General features: G+C 38.6%; 1 protein-coding gene across 1 annotated transcript in view; it reads right to left on the bottom strand.

The window, feature by feature from the left end:
- The window catches only part of sdc2 (syndecan 2), a 45,353-nt gene extending 25,844 nt beyond the window's left edge, over positions 1-19,509 (bottom strand). Inside the window, exon 1 of the mRNA XM_058047658.1 lies at positions 19,092-19,509. Coding sequence (XP_057903641.1) covers positions 19,092-19,151 — 60 coding nt within the window. The 5' untranslated portion in view covers positions 19,152-19,509. The remainder of the gene's footprint in view (positions 1-19,091) is intronic.
- Between the last annotated feature and the right edge of the window lie 737 nt (positions 19,510-20,246).

Genomic DNA, 20,246 nt, shown 5'->3' with positions numbered 1-20,246 from the left:
GCATGGTCCTATTTTTTTCTATGCAAATTAAGCATTGTGGTGGTATCTCAAAATCTGTTTTGTTTTTTAAATGCGAGGAAAAACAGAATTTTCCACAACATGTAAACCTTGCTATAAACGATTTAAGGGGGTCAAGGTTTAATAGGTGTCTTCCTCACTGCATAAAACTCTTCATGGATGCTATTCCCATGTCTATTGCAAACATGAACGCATATACAGAGAAACTGTGCATGGCTTTGATAAATAGACCTTGTTGAAAGGCAAAGGTGGTAGAGTGAAGGAGTAGCAGATGGAGCAATGGCATGCGAGGAGGAGGAGGAGGGGGGGGGGGAGGAGGAGAATGATTTTGCCGCTTTGTTGACTGATCTGCTACAATCCTCGCTGCAGCAATTGAATTTCCATCCAAGCCTCCTCTTAAGAGGATTTGGCCTCAGAGGGAGCAGGAAGGCCACAGGACTACAGTGACGAGCGAGCGAGGGGGGGGGGGGGGGGCAACAAAGATCGATTTTGAAAGACACATGCCAAAAGACAAAGTATTCGGAAATAAAAAATGAAAACTGAAGCGTCAAGGAAAGGTCAAGGATAATGCGAGCTCTTCGGAACGCGTCATTGTGCCGCAGATGGATAATAAGTTGGCTATTTTACGAGGGAAAAGACGGTGAGAAAAAGGTTGAGGGGAAGAAGTCACATATTCTGTCAGAAAGTATAAAAGAGAACCGTAGTCATTAGCCACGTTTACATGGACCCAAATATTCCAATTCCATTCGGAATTTAAGTTATTTGCTCAAACGGAAAAGAATGTAACCTTTGTATACACCTCATTCCGAAAGAAAAGTGCCAATCCGAATGAATATATAATCGGGATTCACAGGGGTGGAATATTCCTTTCCCCGATCCGATTGAGGTATCTTGTACCCGCTCAATCGGAAAGTTGTCAGATTGCGTTCTTTTTCTTCTTCTGTTGTTCATTGGCGGTTGGCAAGCAGCTTTCGTGTGCATTAGCGCCATCTGTGGAACAGAATCTAAACCCTTCTATACGCCATTCACAAGTCCAGTTTTATTAAAAAAAAGAAAATACATATCTATATAAAACATGTGCCAAGCTTAATTATTAAAATATTGGCAAGATTGAACTTTATCTTTTCCTGTTCCCGAGTAGCGTTCTTTCAGCGAATGCTGAGATATGATGTAACACGAAGCTCGAGATGTTCTTCGATTTAAAAAAACGGAGGCGAGCAATCGGCACTGGACTGCTGCGGAAAGTTTGTTTTTGATTCAAACTAAATTCCAAGACTGGACAAAGGAAAAACTGGGAATACGGAGTTATTCCAACAAGTGAAAGAAAAACTGGAGGAAGTCGGTATCACGTGATGTTGGTGTTTACGCTTTACTGCGCATGCCCCATTGACTATTCTGGTTGATTATAGCGGCGCATGTAGACACGCCATTGGAATATTCCTTTCCATGTATACCATTGCTTTCGAAAAGGTCATTCGGAAAGAGAAAAACTCCTCACGTAAACGTGGCTAATGTCTGTGCTTTCTTTTTTTATTGTTTATGCCTTCTTCTTGCTCTTTCTGCAACTACGGAATACTGTAGCGGTTGGCAAGCAGCTTTCGTGTGCATTAGCGCCATCTGTGGAACAGAATCTAAACCTTCTATACGCCATTCACAAGTCCAGTTTTATTAAAAAAAGTTTGTTTTTGATTCAAACTAAATTTCAAGACTGGACGAAGGAAAAACTGGGAATACGGAGTTATTCCAACAAGTGAAAGAAAAACTGGAGGAAGTCGGTATCACGTGATGTTGGTGTTTACGCTTTACTGGGCATGCCCCATTGACTATTCTGGTTGATTATAGCGGCGCATGTAGACACAACCATTGGAATATTCCTTTCCATGTATACCATTGCTTTCGGAAAGGTCATTCGGAAAGATTGCATTCAGAAAGAGAAAAACTCGTGGCTATTGAAGAAGCGTCAGAAGTGTAAGATGACAGGAGAGGAGCGGCAGGTGGTGATCTCTGATCCCATTATCCGAGGCTAATCCCGACCATGTTTATAAAGTGTGTTGGCATACATAAAAATGGAGGAAGTATGTTCGGTGTTCAGTCATAACAACAGACTTTTACTCTCCGTACGGATGTATGCATATTCAATAAACAATCCCATTCAAGCCCTAGGATCCTACGGACCCAAAAGACCAGGGTCATACATCATGTGATTTGTAATGCTATAATGGTGCTACATCTTATTGCTCTCTAATCTAGTCTGAGCCACCAATATCAGATGACGTTGCAGATATTAAGCCTCTGAGCAAGACAAATGTGTCTCTTCAGACATTTTGATTTGATGAAAGACGGATTGCAGTGAATGAATTAGTTGGGTAGAACAAAAAAAATTCCATAATATAATAACCAATATTGCCTCCAGGTTTATTCCATTTATTTTAACTGAGATGTCTTGACACATGTTGGAAGTGTTTGAGAAGAATAAAGCCAGAAATAAGATGTTGTTGGGTTATATTCTGGTAGAGTGACCATGCACGTCCTTTACCACCGATTCAGGAGTAGTGTCTATGAGGTGTGAACCAGAGCTTCTCACCCAGGCGTGAAAGAATCGGCTCTTGGCCAACAAAAACCTTTCCACACCAGGGGAAGTCAAAAAACAGTTGAAAACGGGCTAGCTATGAATTTATCATAACCAAAGACTAACTTGGTAATCATGTGGTTTGATTGTAATGGTAATGGTTTAATTTCATTTGAACATGCATCAGATTACAATTGAATGCATCACATAATCAGTTCACAGTTCCACATGTCCAAAAGGAGTAGGAAGAAGCAAAGCTTATTAAATCCTACCCCTCCATCTGGTACTTTTGCAATCAGTAACTGTTACATTTGTTCACTTCCTGCTTTCCTAATATAATTTTTTTTATCCTAATATATTTAAATTTTAATTTTAATTTTAATTTTTTGTCACGTACCAAACGACTGGTTCAAGACGCTTCATCCTTGTATTTAGCAAACAACTGTTACATTTGTTCACTTCCTGCTTTCCTAATATATATATATATATATATATATATATATATATATATATATTTGTTTGTTTTACATTTTTCAATTTTGAAATGTAAAAATTGCAAATTTAATTAAAAAATTTCTTAATTTTAACATTTTTATTTTTTTTTGGGGGGGGGGGGGGCACGTACCAAAGTACAAGGTGATATGACCATCCAATGACATAATGTGTACCATAGTAAGTGTCAATATAGTGATATATATAGCACATCATGACTGGTTCAAGACTCTTCATCCTTGTATTTAGCAAACATCAACTGCTTGTATTGTTTCTTGAATTGGCTCATCGTTGTGCATTGTTTGAGGTCCTTACTCAATCCATCCCATAGTTTGATTCCACATACTGAAATGCTATGGCTTTTTAACGTGGCTCTAGATTTTTAGCTTTTAATTGTGGCTCTACATCCGACGATCAAGCAAAATTACACTAGATAGTTACTAAGTGTGTCAAAAATAACTGCAGTTCTTGCAAAACAACATGGCTCTGCGTGGGTTCAAGTGTGAACAGTGACCAAATCCAGTGTGGGCTAAGCATTACTCATGTATTTGCACATTAATAGCAATTATATCAAAGCTTACTTTGCCAGACACGAGGTGTCACGCACAAGCAGCAGGCTTTTAAAGAAAATCTCAAGACTGAATCAAATCCACCCCCCCCCAAAAGGAGGCAGTGCATCTTCTAGCCAATTCACTGAGAAGAAAGGCTGCTTTTATATTACCCTCTTGTAACCTAATGCCCTATTAAAAAGAACGTGTGAGTATTAAGAAGCAGGCAGCCACGTTTACCTGTGTGGATTAACAGTGTTGATGAGTCACATGAGGACATGATGGCATTTGCCGGACATTAGCTTGCTGTGGCAAGAGGCCACATTAAATCTCGTCTTCTTATCTCTTATTAGTTCAGTCCACATGCAAGCACTATGCGGACTAATGCTAAGTCTGTTAATTTAATGGAGAGGAAAAACCTGTTGAAACAATGCTTTAGCCGTTCCAATAGGAAGGATTTATATTGTTGGTGCGGGATTATGAACCAAGGCTGTGGAAAGAGATCAAGGAGAAATCACCTCAGTTAGTGTACACAAATGTTGCCTTGGTTTGCGTACGTTTTTCCAGTCAGTGGTAAAAAGTTCTCCATTGATATGCATTTCTAATTGTTTTCTGCATGAAAACTGTTATTGTAAAACTAAAAAACCTTATTTTGTGTTAACATTTTTGGCTTTTTTTGCCTTGGTTTGCGTACGTTTTTCTGGTCAGTGGTAAAAAGTGATGTTAAATGTTGACTTAGCCCTGTCGTTCTTCATTGATATGCATTTCTAATTGTTTTCTGCATTAAAACTGTTATTGTAAAACTATAAAACCTTATTTTGTGTTAACATTTTTGGGTTTTTTTTGCCTTGGTTTGCGTACATTTTTCCAGTCAGTGGTAAAAGTGAGCTTAAATGTTGACTTAGCCCTGTCATTCTTCATTGATACGCATTTCTAATTGTTTTCCGCATTAAAACTGTTATTGTCAAACTATAAAACCTTTTTTTGTGTAAAGATTTTTGGCTTTTTTTTGCCTTGGTTTGCGTACGTTTTTCCAAGTCAGTGGTAAAAGTGATGTTAAATGTTGACTTAGCCCTGTCGTTCTTCATTGATACGCATTTTCTGCATTAACACTGTTATTGTAAAACTATAAAACCTTATTTTGTGTTAACATTTTTGGCTTTTTTTTGCCTTGGTTTGCGTACGTTTTTCCAGTCAGTGGTAAAAAGTGATGTTAAATGTTGACTTAGCCCTGTCGTTCTTCATTGATACGCATTTTCTGCATTAAAACTGTTATTGTAAAACTATAAAACCTTATTTTGTGTTAACATTTTTGGCCTTTTTTTTGCCTTGGTTTGCGTACGTTTTTCCAGTCAGTGGTAAAAGTGATGTTAAATGTTGACTTAGCCCTGTCGTTCTTCATTGATACGCATTTTCTGCGTTAAAACTGTTATTGTAAAACTAAAAAAAACTTATTTTGTGTTAACATTTTTGGCTTTTTTTTTTGCCTTGGTTTGCGTACGTTTTTCCGATCAGTGGTAAAAAGTTATGTTAAATGTTGACTTAGCCCTGTCATTCTTCATTGATACACATTTTCTGCATTAAAACTATTATTGTAAAACTAAAAAACCTTATTTTGTGTTAACATTTTTTGGCTTTTTTTGCCTTGGTTTGCGTACGTTTTTCCGGTCAGTGGTAAAAGTGATGTTAAATGTTGACTTAGCCCTGTCGTTCTTCCTTGATACGCATTTCTAATTGTTTTCCGTATTAAAACTGTTATTGTAAAACTATAAAACCTTATTTTTTGTTAACTTTTTTTGGCTTTTTTGAACAGATTAATTGGATTTGCACTATGTAGTATGGGACGAATTGATACATTTAGAGTATGTTTCGGTTTGAGTCTGACCTTCTGAAACAGATTAATAATTATAATCATTATTCATAATTATTAATCAGAATTAGTGATAATCAATCATGCTAACCAAGGTTCCATGACGATAACCGGCATGACTACAAATATGTTAACAAATCACAGAGGAAAACTGTTTTCTCATACATATTATATACAGTATCGTAGTTAGAGCATATAAAACCTGCTTATGACCATCTAAATTCAATTTTTAACATTATTAGACCCCTCTAGACATGAAATAGCACCCCTATAGTCAACTTTACACTCATATTAGTCAATATAGTGGACACAATCAGAGAAATGTCATTTAAGACATAAATAAGACACCTGTGTTCCAATAAATGTATTCCGGTGAGATAATTCAATCTGCAATAAAAGCCTGTTGTTATGGCAATCAAGTCAGGTGCTTGTGTGTCTCACCTAAATATGTTTTTTTATGTTCCTGCCAGCTAGCATGGTAATTCCCTGTTCTTTTCCTGTGCTGTAATTCAGCAAGAATGTGTGGTTTCTAAAGACGGCAGGCTGTCTTTCATAAAACGGTCCTGAAACAACACAATGTTCTTGCAAACTGTTGCTCCACCCAGAGCTCCAGGTTTACTTTACTACTTTTTTTTTATTTATTTTTTTTACTGCTGACGATGTCGGTGGAAGAAAAGAAAAAAACGGGGAACATTTAAGTGACATCATTTAAACAACATTAATGGGTAAGCTAAGGGGGTGGAGCCACTAGAAAAAGAAAAAAAACCCACCAGGCAACAGATGTTTACAGCAGGGTTTGCACTTAACGTCCAACAAAAGTTGGACTAAAAGCCTCCTGCGGTCGCTGAATCACACGTAGCTAAGTGCAGCCACGCTAAATAGAAGTAGAAACCAAGCAACCTGCCGTGTTTGCCGGGGTATTGCTGCACGGCATAAACAGATTAGTCTACTCGTTTCACAATGTAGTACTACCAACTTGAAGTACAGCATGCCATTTAAAAATGCATATTTTTCACTAGATGTTCGACTTGGAAATCAAATTATGTACAGTAACTAACATTCAATCTGACACCAGTTGTTTTCTAAGTGTGCTAAATACTAATTTAAATATAATAATATTATTCTAAAGAGTAATGGAGCACTGCTGTGCCGTAAAGGACGGCGTTCCAGATCCCAGATGGCTGTTAACCGAGTGCATTAGTAAAGATTAACGTGCCTGGTAGAATCATCGCATTAGCAACTGATCATGTTAACAGCCGCGCACCAGTGACAATATAGTGGCCAAGTACTACCAAGTTTAAAAAAAAAATATATATATATATATACTTTTTGGTGAAAATTAAAGGACATGTGCTGTATATGCAAAAATATCCTGCAACATTCAAAGCATGATGCACGAATTCCAGTCACTAATTAATATCACACCAGAATGGTATTCTCAATAACGTGTAATAATAAAGCTAAGATATGTAACACCACAGTGTGATGTCATCAAATCACAATCACAGTTATACTGCAAGCTTACATGAGGAACATTCCATATCTGGCTATCTGATGTTAAATAATTCTTCTGCATTAACACATAAATACATTAACCACGTTTACATGGAGCTAAATATTCCAATTCCATTCAGGTTATTTGCTTAAACAGAAAGAATGTAACCTTAGTATATACCTCATTCCGAAAGAAAAGTGCAAATCCGAATGAATATATCATCGGATTCACAGGGGTGGAATATTCCTTTCCCCAATCGGAATCAATCGTTCTTCTTCGTGGTGTTTTTCTTCTTCTGTTGTTAGTGTTAGGGTACAGGAAACCTGTTTCCGACCTTCTAAATATGGTGTTGAACATTATTAGAACCCTTAGACCCGAAACAAGACCTCTGTAGCCACCATGACATTTGTTTTACCTAATATAGTGGACATAATAACATAAAAATGTAAACACATAAGCGAGACTCATGCTCATGTGTGTTGCTGTAAATGTGTTGCAGTGCTAGGGCAGCTGAGTGGGAGCGGACAGGAAGTGAGGTCAGGGGTTCAGAGTTACATTATGTAGCCCATGTTAGGGATTTTTGTGCCTTGCCGCTGATCAATTCTGGTGCTTGTGTATCACATCGAACATTCCAGTAACATTACTGTCACCTAGTGAATGTCTTATATTTTGTATTTAGATAGATAGATAGATAGATAGATAGATAGATAGATAGATAGATAGATAGATAGATAGATAGATAGATAGATAGATAGATAGATAGATAGGCTCCCGTATAATAATAAATAATAATGTGGAGAATAACTAGATGACATCAAATATGAACAATGTACAGCGTAAACAGTAATTTGTACAAATAATTTAAATAATTTTACTTCATTAAGCCATTTTTGTGTTTGAAAATGCTTCGTTTAGGCAGAAAATATGTCGTAATATGCCATATTCAACCACAAAACAGCATGATTTATGAATAATTATATTACTGTACATGAATTACAGTCATATGGACAAAGCATACTCCTAACCTGGTCGCTATTTAATTTTGTGCAGGCAATATTATTAGTACACACGTGTTTTGGAGTTTTGTGATGCTGATGATGACAAGGAGTACTTACTAAGTTGAGTCAGCATGCACTGCGAGGGAAATGTTCTCTGCTTTGTGGGATGTTTTTTTAATGACATCCCATGTGAGCTCATCATTTTCTGCAAAATATCCGTCAAATTGAGTCTAATTTGCAGTTAGTCGGGGATACAACATGTGTGGTCGTTAATGCAAGATGGGGGAAGGAACGGAAAAACAATCCACCATAGTACATGACTAAAGTATTGAGATGTGTGAAATGGGTAGGTTGCCATGTTCCACAGCAAAGCTCGGACTGCATGATGTCATCAAAGAGCCGGTATTTTTGGACATAATATCAATGGAACACATTTGGCCCTAAGACTATTGAGTATTGAACCAAACAGTCAAGTTTCATAGGCAGCATTTGATGTCATTTTATTTCATTAACATGGCTACAGCTGCACGGTGGATGAGTGGTTCGCGCATAGGCCTCACAGCTAGGAGACCCGAGTTCATGTTCTCCCCGTGCATGTGTGGGTTTTCTCCGCGTACTCCCACATTCCAAAAACATGCTAGGTTAATTAGCAACTCCAAATTGTCCATAGGTATGAATGTGAGTGTGAATGGTTGTTTGTCTATATGTGCCCTGTGATTGGCTGGCCACCAGTCCAGGGTGTACCCCGCCTCTCGCCCGAAGACAGCTGGGATAGGCTCCAGCTGAGTATAAGCAGTAGAAAATGAATGAATTAATGAAAATTGCATAAGAATACAAACAAATTGACGAAGACGAGTGGTTAGCACGCAGGTCACACAGCTAGGAGACCCGAGTTCAATTCCACCTTCGGCCATTTCTGTGTGGAGTTTGCATGTTCTTCCCGTGCATGCGTTGGTTTTCTCCGGGTACTCCGGTTTCCTCCCACATTCCAAAAACATGCTAGGTTAATTAGCGACTCCAAATTGTCCATAGGTATGAATGTGAGTGTGAATGGTTGTTTGTCTATATGTGCCTCTCGCCCGAAGGCAGCCGGGATAGGCTCCAGCACCCCCGCAAACCTTGTGAGGATAAGCGGTAGAAAATAAATGAATGAATGAACATGGCTACAACGCTTGAGCATAAAAATATTTTAAGCTTTTGAGCCAGATTTTTCCCCCAAATTTTGGTCAATCACTTTTTTTTTTCATACTTTGACACCCATTGGTGTAATAATAATTCATTGAGTTGAGCTTCTGAAATTGAATGATACAGAGAATGTCTCGGAAACCCTGCCTGTAAGTAATGTGCAACTATACTTATCTGAGAAATATTGTAGCTTAAACTGTAGTGGTGTTTAATTAAGACACTAATTACGTTTAGCGGTGAGATTGTAGCTGCTGCATGATATGATTATTATGATTATTATAATTAGGGCTGTCAAAAACAGCACATTATCGGTGGTAAAAAAATATATATTTCATTAATTACATTAACATTTTTTTTGCATCATTAACACTTCAACAGATCAACGGCAGTGAAATTCTAACATTAACTCACAAACACGACAGTTTTTTTTTTTTCACACCTCACACAACAAATCCTCAGCTTGGAAAAACCTGAACACCAAAAAGGAAACCCGGAATCACTCCTTCCCCCTTTCCTTGTCTTCTCCCCTACCCAAACTGGAGTCAGGCAGTAAAACACCAATGAAAGGAAGAACCCCCCCCCCCCCTCCAATTCTTTTTGTCACAACCACAAGCCCCTACACCGCCATCCTGCCAGGCAAGTTTCCATTTGTTAAACTAATGAAACGGGAGGGGAAAAAAAAGAAAAGAAAGGATGAGGTTATAAAGGTCATTCATCATATTTTCATCATAGTTCCTATACTGTATAAACACACACATACGGTTCTGTGCCTGATAATTGGCTGACTAGTGTGACCCAATAAGAACCAGCCCCCTTTAATGCGTTTCCCTCATGGCTTGGAAGCTGATTTAAGCAGTGCTTTTAAATATTTGGCTATTTAAAAAAAAATGCATAGCTTGGAGGGACATAAAAAGAGCCCAAATGTACCATTAGCTGCATTACACAAAAACACACTATTTGTGAGTCATGTATGCACAAGTCACCGCTAAAGCTTTACCCCGACTTGTCAACAAGAAGACAGAGGATAGGAAGGAGAAGAAGAGGGTGGGGTGGGGGCAAAGTAACCCCTCGCAAACATGCCAGCAGATGTTCTCAAATTCAATTCAAACCCCCTTTGAAATGAAAGAAAAGGGAAAAAAACGCATGAGGTGGAAAATAATGTCACTACGCCACCGTGTCAGACAGTCAACATGGTTACGTGGCGTTCGAGAGAATCAAACTGGAGCCACACTTTTAAGACATTCAATTGGAGCAGTAGTCTACACTGATCACGAGGTGTTGATGAGACAATAGCCTCCAGGAAGTACACTATGCAGACAAAAAAAAACAAGGAACTCTCTCTGTGTTAATGTGTGAGTATGTGTTATGTCTTATTTATGTCGAAAATATGTCTTATTTTCTGTTGTTATGTCCACTTTAATGGATAGTATGGGTGGAAAGTTGACTATAGGGGTGTTATTTCTTGTCTAGACTGCTCTAATAATGTAAAAAAAATGTTTAGAACGTCGTAAACAGTTTTTCTATGCTCTAACTCTACAAGGAACTCTCTTTGTGTTAATGTGTGAGTATGTGTTATGTCTTATTTATGTTGAATATGTCTTATCTTCTGTTGTTATGTCCACTTTAATGGATAGTATGGGTGGAAAGTTGACTATAGGGGTGTTATTTCATGTCTAGACTGCTCTAATAATGTTAAAAAAAAACATATTTAGAAGGTCGTAAACAGGTTTTCTATGCTCTAACTCTAATAAGGAATCTTACTTCACAGAAATTCACTTATCACGGCCTATTCTGGGACCAATTAACCGCGATAAAGGAGGGATTACGTTAGTGCGATATTAAATGTAAAAAAAAAAACATCTTAAAAATCAGCTCACACTCGGGCATGCATGTTATAAGGCACACAAAAGGGAAAAAACACTCATAAGTTAATAACTTCATATAAAAACATATGTTTTTGAAAATCTATACACTGGTCGGAGTTGGCTAATTATGCAAATACAATGTGAATTAAGCTTGCTTATTTATAAATACAATATTTTCATAGCTAGAGTATAGAAAGCCTGTTTACCAGAGACCATTACCTAGGACCTAACACCCCTACAGTCAAATTTACACTCGTATCACCCAATATAGCAAACATAAGAGGAAAGAAAAACATTAAGACATCAAGACATAAATATGATGTGTGTGTGTGTGTGTGTGTGTTGCTATATTGTGTTACCTGAAGGAGCCGAGTGAGTGCTGGACAGGAAGTGACGTTGAGTTTCATCTTGCTGTGGGTTACAACATTAACCCGTGTTTTTATTATTATTTATTATTATTATTGTGTCTGTTGTGAGATGGTGACCTATTACACTCGTTTGTAGAAAGCTTTCCGGATCTTCCAGACTGCAGCTCTACCTGTAGTGTTTCTATGGCTTCCACCCAAATAGTCTGTGTAATTTACTCTACCCTTCTCTAGGTACACCTCCCGCCGAGCCCACTCCATTGTGATTGTCCACACTGATCTGTGCACACACAGCTTGTGCCTGGGCATGCCCATATAAGGAAGTCCGAGTTGCGTTGACATCAGTGGAACTCAGTGTTAAAAAAAACTCGAGTAAACACCTTATTATATGGCCCCTTGGCATCACTTAACACAAGAATACAGCATTGTAAGACATTTATAGGTCAAAAAAGTGGAAAAGCATAATACCCCCCTTTCATTTAGACAAAAACATCCCACTAATATGGTTGTCTTGCAGGCAGGAACAAACACGACCAATACAAAAGGAGTCAACATGTCCTCTGTGTTATTCTACTTGTTGTGAGCGCACGCAGAGTGACTAAACAGGAGTTTGTGCACGGACGCAAAAGGAAAGGGTGGCAGAGGAGGTGGTTGCTATTCCGCTCTCAGTGGTCCAGCAGGAGCCTCCCTCCTGCCTTCTGTGGAATCCATTTAAGATTGCATAATGGCTTCCAGGCAGGGGCACAGTGAATGCACCCCCTGAAGGGTCGGACACCAATGAGTCGGTAGCTGAGTACCAAGTACAGACTTATCAAAAGTTGGTGGCGGGTTTGTTAAAATGACGACCAGTCGTCTGCACTGGTCACGAGGTGTTGATGAGACATCAGGAAGTACACTATGCAGACAAAAACAAAATCAATGTGTGAGTATGTGTTATGTCCTATTTATGTCGAATATGTCTTATTTTCTGTTGTTATGTCCACTTTAATGGATAGTCTGGGTGGAAAGTTAACTATAGGGGTGTTATTTCATGTCTAGACTGCTCTAATGGTGTTAAAAAAAAAACAGATTTAGAAGGTTGTAAACAGGTTTTCTGTGCTCTAACTCTAATAAGGAATCTTACTAAAAAATCAGCTCACACTCGGCCATGCATGTTATAAGGCACACAAAACGAAAAAAAACCACTTATAAGTTAATAACTTCATATAAAAACATAAGTTTTTGAAAATCTCTACAGTGTGAAATAAGCTTCCTTATTTATAAATACAATATTTTCATAGTTAGAGTATAGAAAGCCTGTTTACGACATCATTAGAGACCACTACCTAGGACCTAACACCCCTACAGTCAGATGTGGGAGGAAACCGGAGAAATTCACATATCACCGCCAAATCTGGGACCAATTAGCCGCAATGAAGGAGGGATTACGATATGCGATAGTGCAATATTTAAAAAAAAACATATTAAAAATCAGTTCACACTCGGCCATGCATGTTATAAGAAAAAACACTTATAAGTTAATAACTTCATATAAAAACATACGTTTTTGAAAATCTCTACACTGGTTGGAGTTGGCTAATTATGCAAATACAATGTGAAATAAGCTTTCTTATTTATAAATACAATATTTTCATAGAGTATAGAAAGCCTGTTTATGACAAATATGGTTTAAAATGGTTATGAATATGGTTTAAAACATTATTAGAGACCACTACCTAGGGCCTAACACCCCTACAGTCACATGTGGGAGGAAACCGGAGAAATGTACAATACAAAAATACAATGTGAAATAAGCCTCCTTATTTATAAATACAATATTTTCATATTTAGAGTATAAAAAGCCTGTTTACGACCATCTGAATGTGGTTTAAAACATCATTAGAGACCACTACCTAGGACCTAACACCCCTACAGTCACATGTGGGAGGAAACCGGAGAAATTCACAAATCTGGGACCAATTATCCGTGATAAAGGAGGGATTACAGTAGTGGGATATTAAATGTAAAAAAAAAAACATCTAAAAATTCAGCTCACAGTTGGTGTGGCGGGTTTGTTAAAAATGACAAGAAAGCAGCGAGATAAAAGACAAAAAGCATAGGAATGCATAGAGGTGGGCGGGAATAGTTAATGCAAAAATAAAAGAGCATAATTAAATATACAACAGCACGAGGCTGCAGTCACAGCACAGCATCTGGCTTCTTTTCTTGTGTGTGACGCCATGCGCTTTTTTATGTTAACCTTTCATCCATCAACCCTTTCTTTTTCTTTTGCTGGTCATCTGGTTATTTTTTTGCATTCTGCTCTTTCCAAGTCTCGACAATAACAAGAAAGAAGTCGATTTTCTCGTCTCATTACAAGACATTTCATTTCATTTCCGATGCACACACCTAATTTAGCCACTGAAAAAAACAACAACAACAAAGCAAGTATCTTATTCAGTCCAGTACCCCGGGAAAAAATGTCATCAGGATATCTACAATACAAATATACATTAGGAGCAGTGAAGAATAACACCCTTTTTAAATCCATACAGCCGTCCAATAAATCTATGCAATCTTGAGTGTTGTTCCCACTCCATCTGAAAGTAAATGATGTGTATAAGATGTGTTTTGTGCAAAGTGGGGGTTGAGTGGAAGGTCAGCAGCGTGCTTGGCTCATTTCATTCCCACCGAAATCATCAGCAGATACAAAAACTAGCATTCGGTCCAGAAAATGAAACTTGAACACCCTCCGCAGGGACCAAAAAGATAATACATCCATCACAATACAGAGCATGCACCTTTATACTGTCTTTTTTTTAAAACTGCCACTTCCATATTCGGCCCGTTCACCCTTGAAAAATAACATAAGGGATAAGCTCCAGCTTAGAGAATCTTTTCCTTTCGACTATTTGAGGGGAGTGGAGGAGTTTATCACAGCAATCTGACCTCTCCTGCCCCCTCGGAGAGAAAATTGCAGAGAGCTTTCACCTTCAGTATGTGAAAAGACCGTACTGGTTCTCTTAAATCCCTTCAACCAGTTTGTGTAATTATGCACCTTTTACCAGCACTATTTCACCTTTGTCACATTTACATATTATGAAAATACGCATGCTAAATGAACAATGAACATGCATTATGGTACAGAAGGGTTCGCAGTCTTTCCCTGCAATTATTTTCCAGGACAGACACAAGTTCATTCATTCATTCATTCATTCATTTTCTACCGCTTTTTCCTCACAAGGGCAAGAGGCGGGGTACACCCTGGACTGGTCGCCAGCCAATCACAGGGCACATATAGACAAACAACCATTCACACTCACATTCATACCTACGGACAATTTGGATTTGCCAATTAATCTAGCATGTTTTTGGAATGTGGGAGGAAACCTGCGAGTTATACTCCAGAGTAGGGATCGACCGATATGTTTTTTTTCCGGCCGATGCCGATACCGATTTTTTTCCATTACCCTTAGCCGATGGCCGATTTTGCTTTGGCCGATATTTGTGGCCGATACTGCTTTTGCAGTATCTAGTACCATCTTGTTATGGTGTGGCGGCGGCGGCGGCGGCGGGGTGCCGCGACTGCGTGTGTTGCAGGGTCCTCCGGCAACACAAAGCTGCCCGGCGAATGCCTGTCTGTAAATCATGCGCAAAAATCATCGGTGAACCCACGCGCGTATCAACCGATACCGATTCAAGTAAAGAACGCAAATATCGGCCCGATATATCGGCCGGCCGATCTATCAGTCGATCCTTACTCCAGAGCGACTGTTTATGTTACATAAACACTAGACACCTGTTCTGTTTATGTTTATTTTTTGTGTAGCTGAATAACCATTGTGTTAGCATATCTTACACCTATTCAGCCTGTTCTCTATTCTTTTATTAATGTTAGAACTTGCCTTCCAAAAGGACATAATGTCTGTTTTGGTCAAGTAATTTGGTCAGGTAAAATAAATTACAGGCAAAAAAATGCAACTTATACTCCCGTGCGACTTATGTATGTTTTTTTCTACCTAATTATGCATTTTTGGCCTTGTGCGACTTATATTCCGGAGCGACTTATGTATTTTTTTTTTCTACCTAATTATGCATTTTTGGCCTTGTGCGACTTATACTCCAGTGTGACTTATGTATGTTTTTTTCTACCTAATTATGCATTTTTGGCCTTGTGCGACTTATACTCCGGAGCGACTTATAGTCCAGAAAATACGGTAACACCAAAATAGCTGTTGATTAATTGGATTAATGGTTTCAGTGCTAAACACCATACACATTGTTGTGTGTTTTGTCTGTAGGTATCTAGTATATGTCCTTCAAGGAGTCTGAGAAGTTGCTAAATTTAGCATGAAAGTCAACTGGAAGCACTGGGTTGCAGAACTGCTTAAAGAGAAAATGCAAATTTGATTGGTTTGTAGCATCACACGGATCACTGTGTTGGTTAAGAGTAGCGTAGCGTTGTACCGAAAATAAAGTGACAACTAAGGTCGGGTGATATGGACCTAAGCTTATATCAAACCTTAAGCCATATAATGAAATACAGTGGTCTCAAATCGTAAAGCGCATTTATTTATTGGTAAAAAAAAAAATGGGACTAGAATGGGATGTCAGCAAGGTCAATCATTTTCCAGGTTTTTCAATGACATGTAATGACGTAAGAACTCTATACCGTGTATTGATGAGTTTAGTCTGTACAAAGGTGGTCATTCCTATCTGTGTTCAGTTTGCGATCCTGAAAGTCATTAACACAATTGTTGCGATTTTAGTTTTGCTGAATACTTGAGAAAATCAGTGGAAATTATTTCAGCCACCCAGTGGTTTACGAAAACACACAAACCAAAATAAAACATCGAAACTTTCCCAGCACTTTCCTCCATAACATGACCAAAATTACAGTCCACAATGTTTAATGACTGGCATGCAACAAAACACTTTGAGTCAGTCTTACTTCCTGGCTTAGCCTTTCTTAATTATTGTCTTTGGAAATGTCACCAGCTTCAGCAAAAACTGTGGAAACATTGACGCTCAATGTGACTTCATGACTTTATCCCCCATAAGATATGACATCAGCCTGTTTAGCTCCTATCAAGGAAAGCTTCAAGACTGTGGTTAGACTATGGTTTGTGTTCTCGGAGTGTGGATCAACTAAACCAAACTGATGGTCGACTCCACTGCATACCTTAAAGTAGCAATCCAGTAATAAGGAAAACATCCATCAATTTTCTATGACACTTATCCTCACTAGGGTCACACATATGCTGGAGCCTATTCAACTGTCTTTGGGCGAGAGGCGGGGTAAACCGAGGTAAAGACTAACAATCATTCACACTCACATTTGGAGTTGGTGCCGACTTCATGGCATCACTGTGTTGGTTAGCAAAGAACTACAGAGTCAACCGGAGCTGGGGAAAAACAATGACTTACGGTTTTGGTTTAAACGGCAACACAATGGTAATGGGGAAGTTTTGGAATAAAAATACATTCCGAATACAGTTAGACTTGCGCTGTGTGTTAATAAGATGATAAGACACATGCCATATTGTAAGCTAACCGGAAAATATATAAATTGTCCATGTAAACAGAAAAGTACATAAACCAGGGCATACGTTAACCAAGGTTTCAGTAGCCACGTTTACATGAGGAGTTTTTCTCTTTCCGAATGACCTTTCCGAAAGCAATGGTATACATGGAAAGGAATATTCCAATGGCTTGTCTACATGCGGCGCTATAATCAACCAGAATAGTCAATGGGGCATGCCCAGTAAAGCGTAAACACCAACATCACGTGATACCGACTTCCTCCAGTTTTTCTTTCAAACTCTGTATTGCGAGTTTTTCGTTCGCCTAGTCTTGAAATTTAGTTTGAATCAAAAACAAACTTTCCGCAGCAGTCCAGTGCCGATTGCTCGCCTCCATTTTTTCGAAATCGAAGAATGTTTCGAGCTGCGTGTTATGTCATATCTCAGCATTCGCTGAAAGAACGCTACCCGGGAACAGGAAATAAATAAAATAATAAAACTGGACTTGTGAATGGCGTATAGAAGGGTTTAGATTCTGTTCCACAGATGGCGCTAATGCACACGAAAGCTGCTTGCCAACCGCCAATAAACAACAGAAGAAGAAAAAGAACGCAATCTGACAACTTTCCGATTGAGCGGGTACAAGATACCTCAATCGGATTAGGGAAAGGAATATTCCACCCCTGTGAATCCCGATTATAAATTCATTCGGATTGGCACTTTTCTTTCGGAATGAGGTGTATACAAAGGTTACATTCTTTCCGTTTGAGCAAATAACCCGAATGGAATTGGAATATTTGGGTCCATGTATACATGGCTATCGAGCAACCGGCAGAACACGTAAATATTCTTCCATACGTAATTAACCTGCGTATCCACCTATTGTCATTCATACAAGCTTCTATTGTGCCTCGGCTTGATAAATGTTGGGAAACACTCCCATAAGTGAAAGGAAAACACACAAAAAAACGATGCCATCTGTCTCTGTGATGGAAAAAAAATACCCTTCGATGATGTTGATTGATTTTAATCAACATTCTTCCAAAAACCCAGCCAATAACATCCCTGTGATGCGCTAATTAAAACACATACAAATGAGCCTGAAGCACGTTATCCACCACTCGTCAGCGCTAGCGCCAAATGAGAATCAATGTCACATGTCAAGTAGGCAGAAAAGCCTTTCAGGGACACTGACAAAGTGGACGTGGGATATATCGATTTATTTGTAAGACAATGTACGTAAAGTTCACAAAAACTATCCCCATCGTCAATTAAGACGACCAATAATCCAATACTTATTGGTATAGAACCGTATTATTATTAACTGTGTGACTGTGAAGTACGTTGATGCCGATGGGAGGGCGACGGCGGGTCAAAGATGAGTACGCACAGTCAAATGTAAACAAATACAAACAAAAGGCGTTAAAAAAAAAAAAGAATACCCGTCTGATTTAGCTAATTGGACCACCGGCTCTGACAGAGGACCAGGCGCCGGGCCAGGCGGCGAGTGGAAAAGCCACAGGGAAACAACAAGAGGAGGGGGGAAGGTCAGTAATGACAGGGGGCAGCACATGATGGTGCCAAAATCTGTCACTGTGCAACCCACCGGGCTAATTTGCAGTATGACACACACTCACATAGGTGGGTAAAAAAAAAAAAATATATATATATATATATATATATATATATATATATATATATATATATATCTGCCACCATTGTGTATGTTTGTACTGTATTATGCTCATATTTAATACAGAATAATGACAACAAATAAGATAATAATTATAAATAATAATAAATACTAATGTAATGGATTATTTAACATTAAAAAACAATCATTTGTAACTGTTTTGTGCTTGTATGGGATTTATTTTGTATTCCCTTCCCTTGTATTCCCTTGTAATATCTGCATAAACATCAGCTATGATTCAAGTAATTGGGAACTAAACTGGGAACTTCGGGTACGATTTATAAGGTACGATTAGGTACGATTTATGCACATTTTTGCTAAAATACCGAGAAAATAAACAACGTAATCGTCAAAATAACGTGATTATTCAGTGTAAAAGCAGTGTTTTTGCACAAAAGAAACTGATTCAATCACATTGACTCAAGGGACTATGCACAAATTACCTTCTATCCCCCTACGCGTAGCTTAAAAAAATAAAAAAAATAAACTCACCCTTTCCCCGGAAAGGTAAACAGCCAAGCCGAGGGTCAAAATGAAGCAAACGTTCCTCATTATTCCGTTTTTCGTTGTTGGTTGCTGCAAACCGAGGTAAACGTCTTCTTCTGTCCTGCTTTGCTTTCCGCGACTGGATCCAAACTCCTGTCGCTTCTTTTCGTGGGACCCCCAACAACCGGACAACCGGATACGTGTTGCGTTTTTCTTTTTTTTGTGGTAATTCCTTAACACCTACTCCTTCTCAAAAGCGTTTTGCTTTCTTGAACATATTTACTGCGAATTTGACAGTAAGAAAGGTAAGCGATAAAGCAGGAATTCAAAGTCCTCCGCGCGTCTCGGCTGCAAAATCCGCACCACACTTCGCTCGTATTCGTCATGTGTCATACGCAAAGGAGCCGGACGAAGAACTACTTCTTTCACTCAAGAAGAGCCGATTCACGTGGAGTGAAAGCTGACTCCCCGATTTTTTTTTTCTATTGCAGACTCGGCCGAGACCGGATACTGTAAAAAAAAAAAAAGGGGGGGGGGGGCATCAACATAACAAACCATTCGTATTTGCTATGTAAGGCTACAAATGACGCTGAATTGAAAGCCGTTTAAGAGCCGTGTGAAAAAAGACGGCTCTCAGAAAAGGAGCTTAACTTCCCATCAGTGCAAGCCTTGCACTGCTCTTTCTCTGTTGTTCCCTCAACCTGCATTATAGCACATAACTTTTCAGAATATGGTGTCTGTGTTATTAACAGTAGTACAGTTGTGTATATACAACTTGTATATTTTAATAACTGGATGCCCAGAAACACATACTTTAATTAATGCTTTAATATTTAATCTTAATTTCTATATTGTTTGTTCATACTGTTTTCCAACATAATCACTAATGGTGCATGGACAAGCATCACATAATTTTTCAAATTAAAGGAGTCATTTCAGGTTTTGTCTGAATCCCCCCCATATCAGCATGGAGTTGAAATATTCATGGACAAAGCCTCCTCCTGCTGGTGGAAGCTCAACTCTACAATCACTGTACCATCTCACTATGTGAAGCAGCACACTCCAGTGAGTGTGCTTTTGCATAGATCAATACACCGTGTTGAATGGGATTTATTTCATAACATAATGTTTATTATAGTGATGCAGTGCGGATTCCACTAT

Source organism: Doryrhamphus excisus, chromosome 14 (assembly GCF_030265055.1).
Source record: "Doryrhamphus excisus isolate RoL2022-K1 chromosome 14, RoL_Dexc_1.0, whole genome shotgun sequence".
Lineage (NCBI taxonomy): Eukaryota > Metazoa > Chordata > Actinopteri > Syngnathiformes > Syngnathidae > Doryrhamphus > Doryrhamphus excisus.
Note: the sequence above shows the minus strand (reverse complement) of the source record. Positions and strands in the feature narration are given on the sequence as shown.